Source organism: Bombina bombina, chromosome 1 (genome assembly GCF_027579735.1).
Source record: "Bombina bombina isolate aBomBom1 chromosome 1, aBomBom1.pri, whole genome shotgun sequence".
NCBI lineage: Eukaryota > Metazoa > Chordata > Amphibia > Anura > Bombinatoridae > Bombina > Bombina bombina.
The window spans coordinates 1,564,851,651-1,564,870,648 of NC_069499.1; the positions used below are offsets into that span (position 1 = coordinate 1,564,851,651).

The 18,998-nt window shown below is 35.4% G+C and overlaps 1 protein-coding gene across 3 annotated transcripts in view; it reads right to left on the minus strand.

Annotated features, from left to right (window-relative positions):
- LOC128656059 (uncharacterized) overlaps nt 1-18,998 on the minus strand; it is a 50,472-nt gene that overhangs the window by 16,788 nt on the left and 14,686 nt on the right. For all 3 annotated transcript variants that reach the window (XM_053709745.1, XM_053709727.1, XM_053709735.1), the window contains exons 3-5: nt 7,313-7,630; nt 4,700-4,753; nt 2,683-2,736 (exon numbers count right to left, since the gene is read on the minus strand). In XM_053709745.1, the coding sequence (XP_053565720.1) occupies nt 2,683-2,736; nt 4,700-4,753; nt 7,313-7,630 (426 nt within the window). The remainder of the gene's footprint in view (nt 1-2,682; nt 2,737-4,699; nt 4,754-7,312; nt 7,631-18,998) is intronic.

Here is an 18,998-nt window from a genome sequence, read left to right on the forward strand (position 1 = left end):
ATAATTAAAAGGTAGTGTATCTATCTTTTTTTAACAATGAATATTCTGGTGTAGACTGTCCCTTTAAATAAATAACAGTAAAAGGCAAGGCTAATACCTAGATTATGAGTTTTGCGCTAAACAGGGTGCGAAACTACTAGAACATAAGTTGCGTTATTTCACCCTCCATAGCGCTGCCATTACGAGTTACTAAAAAGCCTCCTTGTGCATGTGATATGGTGGCGTTAAGCTCCATACTGCACAAAATCCAAGGGCTGCTTTGACGTGCTTGTGCACGCTTTCCCTCATAGACATCAATGGGGAGAGAGTGTTAGAAAAAACCTAACACCTGAAGTGCGGAATGGCGATCGCCGTAAAGCAACCCCATTGATGTCTATAGGGAACAAAATGTTACGTTCTATGAAGTGCCGCACGTCATGAAACGCTTAAGGACACGCCCCCTTACCTCATGTCCGTGAGTTTGTATGTACTTTTTTTATCATGCTGGAATAAAATCGCCTGTTTTATTGGATACCTGGAGTGCTGCCTACTTCTTTGTTTAGTCTCCCAAGTCTAAACACCCCTAATCTGCTGCCCCCGACATCGCAGCCACTTAAATAAATGTATTAACCCCTAATCTGCCGCTCCTGACATCGCCGCCACTAATAAAAGTTATTAACCACTATTCTGCCGCGCCCCGTAAATACCCTACAAAATGGCCCTTTTAAGTGCTATTGGAAATGTATTGTTGGCTAGGGGGTGTTTTTATTTTGGGGGGCTTTTTATTTTTATAGGGCTATTAGATTAGGTGTAATTGTTTTTATTTTTGATAATTTCGTTTATTTTTTTGTAATCTTAGTGTTTTTTATTTTTCGTGATTTTAGTGTTTATCATTTTTTGGTAACCTTAGATTTCTAAAATTTTTCGTAGTGTTAGGTTTTTTTAAATTTGTAATTTAGATATTTTAATTGGTAGTATTTTTTTATTTTATTAGAATAGTTATGTTAGGTTAATTTATATTTTAATGTTAGGTTTATTTTTATTTCAGAGGTAAGTTTTTATTTATTTAAAAATAGTTATATTGTAATTTTAATTTAAAATTTTGCGATGTGGGAGGCCGGCGGTTATAGGTTAATAGGTTGATTTAGTGGCGGCAATGTTGGGGAGCGGCAGAATAGGGGTTAATATCTTTATTATAGTGGCGGCAATGTTGGGAAGCGGCGGTTTAGGGGTTAATATATTTAAATAGTGTTGGCGATGTGGGTGGGCAGCAGATTAGGGGTTACTAGGTTTATTTAATACTCGCGAAGTGGATGGGCGGCAGATTAGGGGTTAATAAGTTTAATATAGTTTTTACAATGCGGGAGGGTGGCGGTTTAGAGGTTAATAGGTAGTTTATGGGTGTTAGTGTACTTTGTAACACTTTAGTTTAGTGTTTCACAAAATCCATAACTACTGCTCTCAGATGGTAGTATAGATTGTGTCGGTATAGGCTGTAACACAAGCATTTTAGCCTCACTGCACAACCTGTAATACCGGCGCTATGGAAATCCCACACAAAAACGTCATTTTTTTGGAGTGCAGGATTGACGTTGCATTACAAGATAAAATGCTTGCGGAATGGCCATTTTTTCAGTGTTAAAAGACGCAACGCAAAACTTGTAATCTAGGTGTAAGTGAGCTAAAAGAGACTGCACCCTGAATGGCACTGGCCTTCTGGACAAGCACAGAAGAGTGCGTCTCTATTTTCTTCTCTGCATATAAGCAATAATGTAATATTTATAGATTAGAATATTTTGATCGTGCTCTTATAAAAGTCACCTTCAATAAAAACACTAAAAAAAAATTCTATTGCTTGAGATTAATTGTTTTAGTCTTGCAAAAATAATTTTAAGAAGAACAAAAAATGGGGGGTTTTGATAATGGAAATATAATCCAGTTCTAATAGTTATCTTCAACCAAAACACCAAAGAAGATTCTATTTCTTGAGATGCATTTTATTGTTCCTGCCAACATATTTATAACAAAAAAAATAAAGGGGGTGGGGGCGAGGATTTGATAAAGAAAATAATTATTGAACTCATTCATGCCATCAGGGTATGTTAGAGGTATATTGATATTAGAGGTGGTGATATTGAAAATATTTGTTATGAAAGGAAACCCAATGGCCATAATTTAAAGGGACAGGAACCCCAATTTTTTGTTTTCGTGATTCCAATAGAACATATCATTTTAAATAACTTTCCAATTTGCTTATATTTAAAAAAAAATGCTTCATTCTTTTGTTATCATTTGCTGAAGGAACAGCATTGCACTAATGGCAGCTATCTGAACACATCTAGTTAGCTAATCACAAGAGACAAATGTGTAGGCACCAATCAGCAGCTAGCTCCCTCTAGGGTAGGAGTGTGGGTGTGCATATTTTTTTTTCAACAAGGGATACCAAGAGAACAAAACACATTTGAATATAGAAGTACATTTAAGAGTCTTAAAATAACATGCTCTGTCTGAATAATGCCAGTTTAATTTTGACATTCCTATCCCTTTAACTCCCAAAGGATAGCAAAAGAACAAAGCAAATTTGATGATAAAAGTAAATTAAAACGTCTATTAAAATATCAGTCCATGTCTGATTCATAGACGATTTTTGACTTTCATGTTTTCGACTTTCATGTTTCTCTGAAAATAAGTTGGATCACTTACCATGGCTGATGCTTTCCCCCTTTTGTGCAGCTTCTGGGTCAGTACCATGATTTTCTGTCATAAGAGAAAACATATAATTTGAAATATATTCTAATATGATTTTTTCACATATCCAGTGTTCTATGCAGAAGAAGGAAAGGGGTAAAGGAGGGAAAAGGGGATTTAGAAACATATACAAAATATATGCATAGGAAGTGCTGCAGGCTATGGGTGCAGGGCTTGGTTACTTATATTTGTCATCCATAATCTGTTTCATGCATATAGATAAGGGGCAAAATCTAGAAATGCCATTTGAGCATTAGAGGATAAGGCTATAGAAACAAAAAGGTCCAAAAATGTTCAATTATATTTTTTTATGATGGATTGGCGTACAACAATTAATTTGTCCCCTTGCAAGGTAGTTAATGTAGTACTTATTTATGTACACTCATTTATGTGCATATTTTTATGGTACTGGTCCATATTTAGTTCATGTTTTTACTAATTGTTTTCAATTTTACTGTGTTTAGTTAATGTCTTAATAAATAATGTACTAATCTTTTATATAATTATATATTTTATTGACTGTGTACTCTTTAGCTTATATTATAGGCACTACCTACTACTCAATTCCTTCTGATTAGGGAAGTGAAACGTTTACAAAATGAATTGAGATGGAAATGAGCTTAGGAAGTGTGTTTAGCAGGGTCATGTGATTAATCCTACACCACACGGACCGAGAAGCTTACATTCACAGTTTCACAAATGAGCCCCAAAATAATAGTTTAATGATAGTGTAGCGTTAGGTGTAATTGTAACTCAGGTTAGGATTTATTTTACAGGTAAATTTGTATTTATTTTAGCTAGGTAGCTATTAAATAGTTATTAGCTATTTAATAGCTATTGTACCTAGTTAAAATAAATACAAGCTTGCCTGTAAAATAAATATAAATCCTAAGCTAGCTACAATGTTACTATTAGTTATATTGTAGCTAGCTTAGGGTTTATTTTACAGGTAAGTATTTAGTTTTAAATAGGAATAATTTATTTAATTATGTTAAATTAATTTTGTTTAATTTAAATTATATATAAGTTAGGAGGGTGTTAGGTTTAGGGGTTAATAACTTTATTATAGTTGCGGCGACATTGGGGGGGAGATTAGGGGTTAATAAATATAATGTAGGATTTGGCAATGTTAGTGGCATCAGTTTAGGGGTTCATTAGTATAATGTAGGTGGCGGCGGAGTCCGGAGCGGCAGATTAGGGGTTAATAGTATAATGCAGGTGTCGGCGATGTCAGGGGTGGCAGATTAGGGGTTAATAAGTGTAAGATTAGGGGTGTTTAGACTCGGGGTTCATGTTAGGGTGTTAGGTGCAGACATAACTTTTATTTTCCCATAGGAAACAATGGGGCTGCGTTAGGAGCTTTTTTGCAGGTGTTAGGTTTTTTTTCACCCAGCTCAGCCCCATTGTTTTCTATGGGGAAATCGTGCACAAGCACGTTTAGCCAGCTCACTGCTACCGTAAGCAACGCTGGTATCGAGGTGAGATGTGGAGCTAAATTTTGCTCAACGCTCACTTTTCTGAGGCTAACGCAGGCTTAAAGAAAACTCGTAATACCAGCGTTGTTTAAAGGGAGCGGTAAGAAAAAAAGGCTTGTTAGCACCGCACAGCCTTACCAACAAAACTCGTGATCTAGGCGCTAGTTAGCTAATCACAAGAGACAAATATGTAGGCACCAATCAGCAGCTAGCTCCCTCTAGGGTAGGAGTGTAGATGTGCATATTTTTTTTTCAACAAGGGATACCAAGAGAACAAAACACATTTGAATATAGAAGTACATTTAAAAGAGTCTTAAAATAACATGCTCTGTCTGAATAATGGCAGTTTAATTTTGACATTCCTATCCCTTTAACTCCCAAAGGATAGCAAAAGAACAAAGCAAATAAAATATCAGTCCATGTCTGATTCATAGACGATTTTTGACTTTCATGTTTTTGACTTTCATGTTTCTCTGAAAATAAGTTGGATCACTTACCATGGCTGATTCTTTTCCCCTTTTGTGCAGCTTCTGGGTCAGTACCATGATTTTCTGTCATAAGAGAAAACATATAATTTGAAATATATACAAAATATATGCATAGGAAGTGCTGCAGGCTATGGGTGCAGGGCTTGGTTACTTATATTTGTCATCCATAATCTGTTTCATGCATATAGATGAGGGGCAAAATCTTTGACACTTTAAAAAATCTAGAAATGCCATTTGAGCAATAGAGGATAAGGCTATAGAAACAAAAAGGTCCAAAAATGTTCAATCATATTTTTTTATGATGGATTGGCCTACAACAATTAATTTGTCCCCTTGCAAGGTAGTTAATGTAGTACTTATTTATGTACACTCATTTATGTGCATATTTTTATGGTACTGGTCCATATTTAGTTCATGTTTTTACTAATTGTTTTCAATGTTACTGTGTTTAGTTAATGTCTTAATAAATAATGTACTAATCTTTTATATAATTATATATTTTATTGACTGTGTACTCTTTAGCTTATATTATAGGCACTACCTACTACTCAATTCCTTCTGATTAGGGAAGTGAAACGTTTACAAAATGAATTGAGATGGAAATGAGCTTAGGAAGTGCGTTTAGCAGGGTCATGTGATTAATCCTACACCACGCGGACCGAGAAGCTACATTCACAGTTTCATAAATGAGCCCCAAAATATAAATAAATCACATACATTGAAATGTTCTTTTTTCCCTTTCTTTATTATGGGGGACTATAGGAAGAGATTAATGACCATTGAGAGGGTACAGCATAGGATTGAAGATAGATAGATAGATAGATAATCTAGAGATAGATAAATGATAGATAAATAGATAGATTATAGATAGATAGATAGAAAAATACAGATTATATAGAAAGATTGATAGATACACATAGATAGATACAGATAGATGGATTAGGTAAACATAGATGGATTATATAGATAGATAGATAGATATATAGATAGATAATTTTTAGATAGATAAATGATCGATAGATAGAAAAATACAGATTAGATAGAAAGATTGATAGATACACATAGATATATACAGATAGATGGATTAGATAAACATAGATGGATTAGATAGATAGATAAAGGTTAGATAGATATATTCGCTAGATAGCATAGATAATAGATAGATTGATCTATCGATAGATAGAGGTTAGATAGACAGATAGATATATCAGATAGGTAGATACATAGATAGATAGATAGATAGATAGATAGATAGATAGATAGAGGTTAGATAGATAGATATATTAGATAGATAGCATAGATAATAGATAGATCCATCGGTAGATAGATGGATAGATAGATAGATAGATAGATAGATAGATAGATAGATCAGATAGATAGATAGATAGATAGATAGATATAGATAGATTGATAGATAGATAGATAGATAGATAGATGAATAGATGATAGATAGATAAATAGATAGATGATAGATAGATAGATAGATAGATAGATAGATAGATAGATAGATAGATAGATAGATAGATGATAGATAGATACAGATAGGTTATATAGATAGATTGATAGATACAAAATATATACAAATAGATTTGATAGATATATAAAGATAGATAAATAGATAGAAATAGAAAGATAAGATGGATAAATATAGATAGATACAGATAGATTTGATAGATGATATATAGTTACAAATAGATAAATTAGATAGATGATAGATAGCTTAATAGAGGTTAGATGGCTAGATAGATAGTAGATAGATAGATAGATAGAGGTTATATAGATATATTAGATAGATGATAGATAGATAGATAGATAGATAGATAGATAGATAGATAGATAGATACAGATAGGTTATATAGATTGATAAATAAAAATGATAGATAGATAGATAGATAGATAGATAGATAGATAGATAGATAGATAGATAGATAGATAGATAGATAGATAGATAGATACAGATAGGTTATATAGATTGATAAATACAAATGATAGATAGATAGATAGATAGATAGATAGATAGATAGATAGATAGATAGATAGATAGATATAGATAGATACAGATAGGTTATATAGATTGATAAATACAAATGATAGATAGATAGATAGATAGATAGATAGATAGATAGATAGAGGTTATATAGATATATTAGATAGATAGATAGTTAGATTCAGATAGGTTATATAGATTGATAAATAAAAATGATAGATAGATAGATAGATAGATAGATAGATAGATAGATAGATAGATAGATAGATAGATAGATAGATAGATGTTAGAAAGATAGATAGATAAAACAAATAAATAGAGAGATAACAGATAGAGAAAGGATAAAACGCCCAATAAGTAGGTGATGGAATTCTGGTTATGGCTATTTTCTTTATCTATATAAAGTGTTAGATTTGACTGTATGGACTAAAACTAAAAGACAACATAAATCATATGAATCTTTATACAAGATGTTGTGCATATATAGAGAGCAAGATAGCTATAGCTGTGTAGAGAGAGAGAGAGAGGGTGGGTGATTTGCTGATATATGTAATGTATTGTTTTGCTGCTTCTTTAGATAATGTATTTATTATGCACAATGCAATATGCAAGCCTTTAATGTCTTAATAACTTACCACTTTTGACTCTCACATTGCTGTTACAAAGTCCATCCCGCTTTTCCACTTGTAAGCGGTACATCACCAAATTCATTTCTTCCACTTTATTGATGGTGAACGCTACGTAGGAGGGGGTGACATGAAGCTTATACTTTCCAAGTTCATCACTGAAGTCTCCAAATATTTTAGTTGAAATAAGCGGAGTTTTGTTTGTATTTGTCCTGTTATGCACTCGAAATTCAAAATTCTCACTCGTAATGTTGCAGTCCACAATCAGAGTCAGTTCTTCTCCAATACTAAGTTTCACTGTGGTGTTTATACCTTCAGGGACAACAACTATGTAGAAAAGAGCAAATATAAATGTGAGCATAATAATTTTACAACACAAAATTCACTTTCCAACTGGATATAAAATCAATTGTCATACAAACAACATATCCACAACTTGTGTATTATACATTCAAAGTGACAGTAAACACCTGCAGATTTTTTTATAAACAGTTATAAATAGTTAAACAACTTTGCACAATTATTTAATTCTTTATTTTGCCTCCCTTTCATGTAATTTAGCTCTGGAAAATGTGGAGAAGACACCCTCCAGACTTCTCAAGGCTAACCCTGCTACATATATTTCCCTACTAGGATTCAGCAGATAACATCTGCAACACAATACACTTCACACTATCAATATGACTGGTGCACGTCTAGTCAGCTGCAGACGCAAGCGCAGATTATCTCCTCCAAATAAAGCAAATAGTGGTTAGAGCTGAGATATTGAAGAAATAATTGCAGCAAACAATCAGCCAGATTAAGAGTTTTGCGTTATGGCTGGCTCACTATTTAACTTGCAAGTTATTTCCACCGCTCACCTTTAATAGCGCTGCTATTACAGGTTTGCAAAAACCCGACGTTTGCGGGCGATTATTTATTAACCCCTAATCTGCCACCCCCAACGTTGCCGTCGTTATTAACTATTTACTAGCTACCTAGTTAAAATAAATACAAATTTACCTGTAAAATAAAACCTAACCTGCCTCACACCAACACTTAACATTACAATACAATTAAATAAATAAAAAAAAATTGATTTATCTAAATTACAAAAAAATAATAAACACTAAATTACACAAAATAAAAAAAGAAATGATCAAAAAAAACAAAAACGAATTACTCCTAATCTAATAGCGCTATCAAAATAAAAAAGCCCCCAAAATAAAAAATAAAAAACCCCTAGCCTACACTAAACTGCCAATAGCCCTCAAAAGGGCCTTTTGTGGGGCATTGCCCCAAAGAAATCAGCTCTTTTACCTGTAAAAAAAAAATACAAACAACCCCCAACAGTAAAACCCACCACACACACAACCAACCCCCAAATAAAATCCTATCTAAATAAACCTAAGCTCCCCATTGCCCTGAAAAGGGCATTTGGATGGGCATTGCCCATAAAAGGGCATTTAGCTCTTTTTACATTGCCCAAAACCCTAAGCTAAAAATAAAACCCACCCAATAAACCCTTAAAAAACCTAACCCCTGAAGATCCACTTACAGTTTTTGAAGACTGGACATCCATCCTCATCCAGCCTGGAGAAGTCTTCATCCAAGCGGCAAGAAGTCATCATCCAGGCGGGCAGAAGTCTTCATCCAGACGGCATCTTCTATCTTTATCCTTCCGGCATGGAGCAGGTCCATCTTCAAGACATCCGGCGCACAGCATCCTCTTCATATGGTCCCAGCCGTACACTGAAGGTTCCCTTTAAGGGACATCATCCAAGATGGCGTCTCTTGAATTCCGATTGGCTGATAGAATTCTATCAGCCAATAGGAATTAAAGGGTAAAGAATCCTATTGGCTGATGCAATCAGCCAATAGAATGCGAGCTCAATCCTTTTGGCTGATTGGATCAGCCAATAGGATTAAAGCTCAATCCTATTGGCTGATTGAATTCTATCAGCCAATCGGAATTCAAAGGATGCCATCTTGGATGACGTCCTTTGAAGGGAACCCTCAGTGTATGGCTGGGACCGTATGAAGAGGATGCTCCGTGCCGGATGTCTTGAAGATGGACCCGCTCCACGCTGGAAGGATGAAGATAGAAGATGCCATCTGGATGAAGACTTCTTCCCGTCTGGATGATGACTTCTTGCCACTTGGATGAAGACTTCTCCCGGCTGGAGGAGGATGGATGTCCGGCCTTCAAAAACTGTAAGTGGGTCTTCGGGGTTTAGTGTTAGGTTTTTTAAGGGTTTATTAGGTGGGTTTTATTTTTAGCTTAGGGTTTTTGGCAATGTAAAAGATCTAAATGCCTTTTTAAGGGCAATGCCCATCCAAATGCCCTTTTCAGGGCAATGAGGAGCTTAGGTTTATTTAGATAGGATTTTTTTGGGGGGGTTGGTTGTGTGGGTGGTGGATTTTACTGTTGGGGGGTTGTTTGTATTTTTTTTACAGGTAAAAGAGCTGATTTGTTTGGGGCAATGCCCTGCAAAAGGCCCTTTTAAGGGCTATTTAATTTATTTAATTTTATTGTAATGTTAGGTGTTAGTGTAAGGCAGGTTAGGTTTTATTTTACAGGTAAATTTGTATTTATCTTAACTACGTAGCTAGTAAATAGTTAATAACTATTTACTAACTAGTCTACCTAGTTAAAATAAATACAAACTAACCTGTGAAATAAAAATAAAACCTAAGATAACTACAGTACAACATAACTATTAGTTATATTGTAGCTAGCTTAGGTTTTATTTTATAGGTAAGTATTTAGTTGTAAATAGGAATTATTTAGTTATTAATAGTAGGTTTTATTTAGATTTATTTTAATTATATTTATGTTAGGGGGTGTTAGGGTTAGGTTTAGGGGTTAATAGGTTTATTATAGTGGCGGAGTTGGCGGACAGCAGATTAGGGGTTAATTATATTTAAGTAGTGTTTTTTATGCGTGAGGGCGGCGATTTAGGGGATAATAATTTTATTCTAGTGGCGATGATGTCGGGGAGCAGCGGAATAGGGGTTAATAAATTTTTTAAGTGGCGGTGTGGTCCGGAGCGACAGATAAGGGGTTTATAAATTTATTATAGTGTTTGCGATGCGGGAGGGCCTCGGTTTAGGGGTTAATAGGTAGTTTATGGGTGTTAGTGTACTTTTTAACACTTTAGTTATGAGTTTTATGGTACAGATTTGTAATGTAAAACTCATAACTACTGACTTTAGATGGCGGCACGAATCTTGTCGGTATAGGCTGTACCGCTCACTTTTTGGCCTCCGAGGCAAAAGTCGTAATACCGGCGCTATGGAAGTCCCATTAAAAAAGGACATTTTAAAAGTGCGGTACTGACGTTGCGTGACGGCCAACAAAGTGTGCGGTACAGCTATACCTACAAGACTCGTAATAGCAGCCGTAGTGAAAAAGCAGCGTTATACTCATAACGCAAAACTCGTAATCTAGGTGAATGTTTGTTTTAAAATGTTAAGACTTGGCTAATAAGTTATTCTTTTAAGACCAAGTGAAGTGCTTTGTTATTACAAGGTGTTTGCCGTTCCTTGTTTTCAATTTAAATTATGAATTTCCTTTTTTCTTTTTGAGTATATTAATAATGTATAATGCACTAAATGTAAGTTCCCAGCAAACTTAATTGACTATTATACTACTGGTTAATGACATTAATAGCATAATATTTACAAAACATAATTACAGGCTTTAAAGTCTGCATTTTTAACAGTTAACAGACATTAACTTTTAAAAATGCAGTTTTCATGTCTTACTACTATCTGCAATTTACATAAGACAATATTTTTACTAAGCACTTTTTAATGGTGGTATCCTCTGGGATAAAAAACAAAAATCCAGGTTTCTAAACTCCCAGAGAATGTTATCTTTTTGTCCAGTGGAAAAGGATAAAAACCACCAATGTAAACTCAGTCTGAATAGGAAGTTGACGCCGTTTGTAAGTTACCCTTTGTACATTATTACTTTATACAAAATGATCTATAAAATAGGTGGACTTGTGAGCTTAAATCCTTAAGGACATCTACACCAAAGATGTTAGAAAAGGATTGAAGAGGTCTTGGGAGGAGTGAAGAGTTGAATTTTGGGAAGTATTGCAAGACATGGTTCATATATAGGAGGGTGAAGTGTTGATATTTAGATCAAGGTTATGAATCTTCTTCTGGGAGCTAAAGAAAGCCATTGGATGAACTTTTGGAGAGGAACATTAGATGTGGAGCACTATGTGAGTTAGATACAGTGATAGACTACAGAGGGACACACAGTAGCTTGAGAGACCAGGATACACTTGCTGAAGTTGATATGAAGAGTGAGTGCCCTAGTGTTGCAGGTATATCGCATGATATGTTATTAGTTATTATGGAAAATGGTTACTTCCATGCAGAGAGCTACAAAATAATAAGGAACTGACTGAAGAATTGCACAGCCTTCTCTGATACATCAAAGAAAGTCTCATGGAGACTGAATCTATTATCACACCTACCAACGTAACCCTGGACTGAGCAGTAAGAGAACTGTTTGGAAAATTGATTCTCCTACGATGCTTTTGAAGAAACAACAAAAGGCTGTTGGTATGGGATACTGTTAAAGGGACAGTCTACACCAGAATTTTTATTGTTTAAAAAGATAGACAATCCCTTTATTACCCATTCCCTAGTTTTGCATAACCAACACAGTAATATTAATAAACTTTTTATCTCTGTAATTACCTTGTATCTAAGCCTCTGCAAATTGCCCCTTAGTTCAGTACTTTTGACAGACATCCATTTTAGCCAATCAGAGCTGGCTCACTGGAACTTCACGTGCGTGAGCACAGTGTTATCTATATGACACACATGAACTAACACCCTCTAGTGGTAAAAAAACTGTCAAAATGCCATGAGAGAAGAGGTGGCCTTCAAGGGCTTAGAAATTAGCATATGAACCTCCTAGGTTTAGCTTTCAACTAAGAATACCAAGATACAAAGCACAATTGGTGATTAAAAGTAAAGTGGAAAATTGTTTAAAATTACATTCTTTATCTGAATCATGAAAGTTTATTTTGGACTAGACTGTCCTTTTAAATGAAAAAAGATGATGAACAAACTAACAGGCACAAAGGCAACCAAGGCGCCAAAAAGCCAACATGTGCACGTCTAAGCAACACACTAATGAAATTCAATACAAGCATGCGTGCGCAAATACAACGCACATTAACAGGTGAGGTGTGACGTAAACAAAAAAATCTATGCAAAGACCTCAAACACAGAGCACTACAAATAAACGTAAAAATAAGTCAACAAATGCAAAACTATTCAACACCAAAAATGTTATTGTTTAAAAAGATAGATAATACCTTTATTTACAATTCCCCTGTTTTGCATAACCAACATTGTTATATTCAAATACATTTTACTTCTATGATTACCTCGTTATCTCAGATCTTTTGACAGACTTGCACTTCAGTCAATTAGTGCTGACTCTTAAATAACTCCATGGGAGTAAGCACAATGTTATCTATATGGCGCACATGAACAAGCAGTACATGTTATTAGCTATTCACAGCCAGACAGTGAGATAAGAGGTGGACTGCAAAGTCAGCCTAAGAGTCTACCTAGGTTTAGCCTTTAACAAAAATTTGCAACAAAAAAAAAAAAGAAAATTTGATGAAAAAAGTAAACTGGAAAGTTGTTTTAAATGACATGCCCTATCTGAATCATGAATCTTTATTTTGGACTTTAACAAGCTTACAAAATCCAACATTTGCTAACAGAGCATAGGTGTAAAATGATATAGAGATTTCTGTAGCCCAATTCCAATAAATAAATAAATATATACTGTATATAAAAGATGCCTGTTACAATAGTCCCTTGGCTATGATGTTCAATCCTAAGTGTACTAATAGCCAATAGGCTAAGTGAGTGCTAACATAAATAGACCCCATACTTAACAAATAGGTACCCACACAACATTTGCAAAACAATGCTGCTTTCAGTAGACAGTCAATCTAGTGCCATATGCATGACAGCAGATCATCTATATATATGGAGTACAATGACAATCCAATAAAAGGAGGCCAGTTACTGGTTCCCACAACACCTGTGGCTGGTCTGGGACTAACTCCCACATTCAGTTTCCCTCTGTCAAACAGTAACACTCTGAGGGGACCCCTTTCACAAAAGAATATGTAGAGCACCTCCATTCTTCACCTTCCTCCTGCAGAGGCAAAGATAAGACTAGTTTCCAGTTAGGTGGGAGGGGTTTTAAGGGCTCTTGGAGTTTTGGTAATCTTTGCCTCCTCCTAGTGGTCAGGAGTGAAATTCACAGGAGTAATGGCTTGTGGATTCTTATGACCTTTATGAAAGAAAGTATTTGCTGAATAAATATTTTTTATTACATTGCTTTATTATAACATTTTAGGTAAAAGTATAATGATGTCAAATCAATGAGTAGAATATAAAATAATAAATTATACTGAAACATACAGGTTTAGAAAATGGGGCCTATTTATCAAAGCATCAACTAAAAATACGCTGAAATTCCGCTCATAATTGTCGCAAGATTTATCTGCCGTAGTTATCAAAGCGTCAAGATCAACAAATGTTGAAATTTGTGACGTAAAATACGATCCCGCAATCTCAATCCAACACAGATCGATGCAAGTTGAAAACCGTGGTATTCGAGCGGAATCGTGTTCATTTGCCCTCTTATTTGACAATATTTACACTCGCATGTTTTCAGATGCGTACCTAGTTTTCAATCCGCCACCCTTGAGGTCGCGGATGCCATAGAACTCAATGGGAGTCAGAAAACACAGAAAGCTTATGTTCGATGCTGCAAGAGAATGAAGTATATTAAATTTGTATACCCTTTCTAAATCAAACAATATTATTGATACACATTTGGTGCACTAGTAGATAGGGATAGAAATGAAAAATACATTACTACTTATGGATTATGCTACAACTGTGTCTCTCATTACAAAGCAAGGGGGCACTATTTCTACATATTTGGTGCAACATTTTGCCCCAAACTTGTTGCACTAATAGATATAGAGATAAAAATTAAATAAAACATAATATAGCTAACTTTATTTTTATTTGTTGGAAAAATCTATTTGCACCATGTCTAAGCCATGTAATACAAGTCCCACTCTTCACTTTGCACCATATTTGACTCAACACTTTTGCACCAATTATGACGCAAACTCCTAAATAACCCACACACTAGTGAATTTTTCACCGCTTTTGAGTGGAATATGCATAATCACATAATTTATGACATCAGCCAATCTGATTCAAATACACATTATAAACTATCACTATTGAATCAAATTGCTCGATACTTGTGCCATTGATCACTCATCAGAACTTGTAAGTGTCATTTGTTACATTGTGTATTATACTTTGAAAGTATGTATATGTGAAATTAGTTTTAAACATAAACATTGATGTTGACATTAGGACACACAATGTAATATTTTAGACAAGGATTTTAAAATTCGAATAGATGTTTGATTCAATATAATCTTACGATGATAGCTCAAAGGGATAGCCCACCTAACTTTAAACTGTCATGATTCAGATACAGCAGAAATTAAAACACCTGTGTAGGGGTGGTTTTTAAAATTAGATTGCAATCAGGAGGGGTTACACAGGTGCAGAGAGAAACCTGGCCCAGCTCTTAAAGGGACAGGAAACCCCTAAATATTTTTTCATGATAGTTTATAGTTCCTATAAACAACTTTCCAATTTACTTCTATTATCAAATTTGCTCCATTCTCTTGTTATCATTTGCTGAAGGAACAGCATTGCACTACTGGCAGCTAGCTAAACACATCTACTTAGACAATCACAAGAAACAAATGTGCGCAGGTACCAATTAGCAGCTAGCTCCCACTATTGTAGGATATGTGCATATTATTTTCCAATAAGGGATACCAAGAGAACAAACCACATTTGAAAATAGAAGTGAATTTGAAAGTGTTTTAAAATTTCATGCTCTATCTGAATCATGCAACTTAAATTTTTACTTTCCTATCCCTTTAAGATATCCATTAATTGCAAATAAATACATATGATACCCTGATTACATGTTATATTCACAATGATTCCTGCTCAGAATAATAATAATACATTAACACTATATACATATAGTGGTATATATAAACACAGAGATATGACAGACAACATTGTTTAGAACAAAAAAAGGAACTTAGTGACATGTTAATATGTGTGCATAAGATTTCTGACATCACACACACACACATATATATATATATATATATACAAGTATGTGCAAGGATATATGTACAAATTCTAGCATTAATAATAATTTAAAAAATAAAAATAAAAAATAGGACTTCTAGAAATACAAACAGACATAAATGTATGGGAAATATCATTTAACAAATAAATATAAAAATAACTTTCTATGAGATATTTTTCGTTGAGGTATAAATCTAGCTATTTCTTGGATATTAACAGAGGAAAAATAAAAGATTAGCTTTAGAGAAATGTGCTTGTTCATGAACCGTAATGAAATGGTATAAATAAAGTTGAGAAAAACCCGAATAGCCGCAACATTGATGACTGTTAGTTAACACTAGTCCGATGCTCTTCACATCGCACTTGACGCACATGTTTTTAATAGATTTTTTGATAAATAAGGAGATAGCATTCAGATCCGCGGCAGCGATGTTTGGCGAGCGTATTGACGCTGGCGAATGCAACATTGTTGACGCTTTGATAAATAGGACCCATTGTATATACTTAGCGATGTCATTAGATTATATTGAGTATAAATATGACTTTGGGCAGACAGAGGGGACTAGCTATCAAGATTGCTTGGGTGCTGACAAGGTCATTACTTGGTACCCTATGTTCTGCTTTTTTTGTATGTAAGCAAGAATTATTAGTTATTAACTCTGTATGATTGAAAAGGTTGCAAGGTAGCGATATATTTAAAAGGGATCCGACACAATGTTGAGAATTTCGGCAGAATATTAAAAAGTGCCGATAATATTGTTTAAAGGCAGCATCGCAAAGGGGCGTTTTACTATAGATCACAATGGTAGTGATGCTGTCGAAACATTCCAAGCAGTATCGGCACCGACATTGGCGATGCAAAGTAAAGGATCAGTTTTAAATATATAGCACCAAGCCTAATAACTACACCTAAACTGCCATAACCCACCAACGCAAACTAATCCTACCTTACTTAACCCCTAAACTGCCAGTATCCCACTTCCTAACCTATTTACCCCTATACCACCAATAGCCCACCACAATAACACCTACACTACTTAACCCCTATACCGCCAATAGCTCACCACAATAACACCTACACTACTTAACCCCTATACCGTCAATAGCTCACCACAATAACACCTACACTACTTAACCCCTATACTGCCAATAGCTCTCCACAATAAACGTTTTAACCTATTAACCCCAATACTGTCAATAGCCCACTGCAATAATGCCTACACTACCTAACCCCTGTACCGCTAATAGCTCGCTGCATGGGTTAATAGGTTAGGGGTGGGTAGGTCTTTAGGTTATGGCAGATTGGGGGGTAATAGTGTAGGTCGCACTGGGGGTGAGGGCTTGTAAGGGGTTAATAGTTTATTTTAGTATTGAATGTATGTCCAACGTTAAAATGATATGCATTATCATGTATAATGAATATAATTTTAAGTATTATATCTAATTTAAAATGTAGTTATTTTTTATTGTTATTTCTATTATTTTAGGCATAAATATATCATTTAAATTATTTATTTATGTTTAAAATAATAGAAATAACAATAAAGCATAACTATGTTTTAAATTAGATACAATATTTAAAATAATATGCATTATACATGACAATGCTTATCATTTTAACATATAAATGTAGCGCCATAGTTCCTATAGTTATAATGGGGAGTTTTTTGTTATACAGGTGGCCCTCATTTTACAACGGTTCAATTTACACCGTTTCAGAATAACAACCTTTTTTTCCAGTCATGTGACTGCTATTGAAAAGCATTGAGAAGCAGTGCATTTATTAAAATAGCCAGTAGGTGGAGCTGTCCGCTTGTGTTGCAGCAAAGCCAAGCAGGCTGAAATTAATCAGTTTAACCAGACCTGAGCTATCGAGCAGATTTCAAAGGAACACGATCTTCCTGTCTATAAATCAGTCCAGATTGGAATGCATAGCTAGAACTGTTTGCAGAAAAATGCAAGTGAAGTCTGTGTTGTGTGATTACTTTATTAGGTTTATAATGCTGTTTAGCAAATGTTTTTGTTCATTTAACTTAGTTTAATTATATATTCTGTGTTGTGTGATTATTTTATTAGGTTTATAATGCTGTTTAGCATTTAAAGTCTTCATTTCAAAGCTTTAAAAATAATGTATTAGGTGTTACTTATGACAATTTTGAAAGGGGCCTGGAACCTAACTCCCTCACTTCCCATTGACTTACATTATAAACTGGGTTTCAATTTACAACGGTTTCAATTTACAACCATTCCTTCTGGAACCTAACCCTGGCATAAACTGAGGGCTACCTGTACTTTATTAGTCAGGTAGATGGCAGACATGACATAGATGTGGGCGTTAGCTGTGCGTTCCAGGGGGAGTATAGTGAAGATATTACGTAGGTTTAGGCGGTATTTGGGAGTTAGCGGTGAGTTTTATGGGAGTGTAACGCGTGACGTAGGTGTAGGAAGTATTAGAGAGTTAGCTGGGCGTTCCAGGGGGAAAATGGCTAGATTATGACATAGGTGTAGGCGTTCTGTGGGAGTTAGCCGGGTGTTCCAGGGGGAGTATAGTGAAGATATTACGTAGGTTTAGGCGGTATTTGGGAGTTAGCTGTGAGTTTTATGGGAGTGTAACTAAAGCGTGACGTAGGTGTAGGAAGTATTAGAGAGTTAGCTGGGCGTTCCAGGGGGAGTATAGTGAAGATATTACGTAGGTTTAGGCGGTATTTGGGAGTTAGCGGTGAGTTTTATGGGAGTGTAACGCGTGACGTAGGTGTAGGAAGTATTAGAGAGTTAGCTGGGCGTTCCAGGGGGTGTATAGTGAAGATATTACGTAGGTTTAGGCGGTATTTGGGAGTTAGCGGTGAGTTTTATGGGAGTGTAACGCGTGACGTAGGTGTAGGAAGTATTAGAGAGTTAGCTGGGCGTTCCAGGGGGAAAATGGCTAGATTATGACATAGGTGTAGGCGTTCTGTGGGAGTTAGCCGGGTGTTCCAGGGGGAGTATAGTGAAGATATTACGTAGGTTTAGGCGGTATTTGGGAGTTAGCTGTGAGTTTTATGGGAGTGTAACTAAAGCGTGACGTAGGTGTAGGAGGTATTAGAGAGTTAGCTGGGCATTCTAGGGGGAAAATGGCTAGATTATGACATAGGTGTAGGCGTTCTGTGGGAGTTAGCCGGGTGTTCCAGGGGAGTAACTTGTACTTTGATTGGGATACATCCTCAGCAGTGCGATATATTCCAATCTTTGAAGAACAGGTTACGAGTAGGGTGTCAGCCATGTTTATCTCGCCACCTTTTCAGTAGCGAGACTTTACAGCGTGAGGCAGTTGTAGGTTTAGGGAAAGTTAGGTCACACAGGCATTATTTGAAGTGTTCAGAAATGTTGGTTTCAGTGAGCGCACTGTCTGCACTATGTAGGAACACTTTTCAAATACGCCCCCCCCCCCCCGCAGAAAGTGCCGGCAAGTGGCGATGCTGGT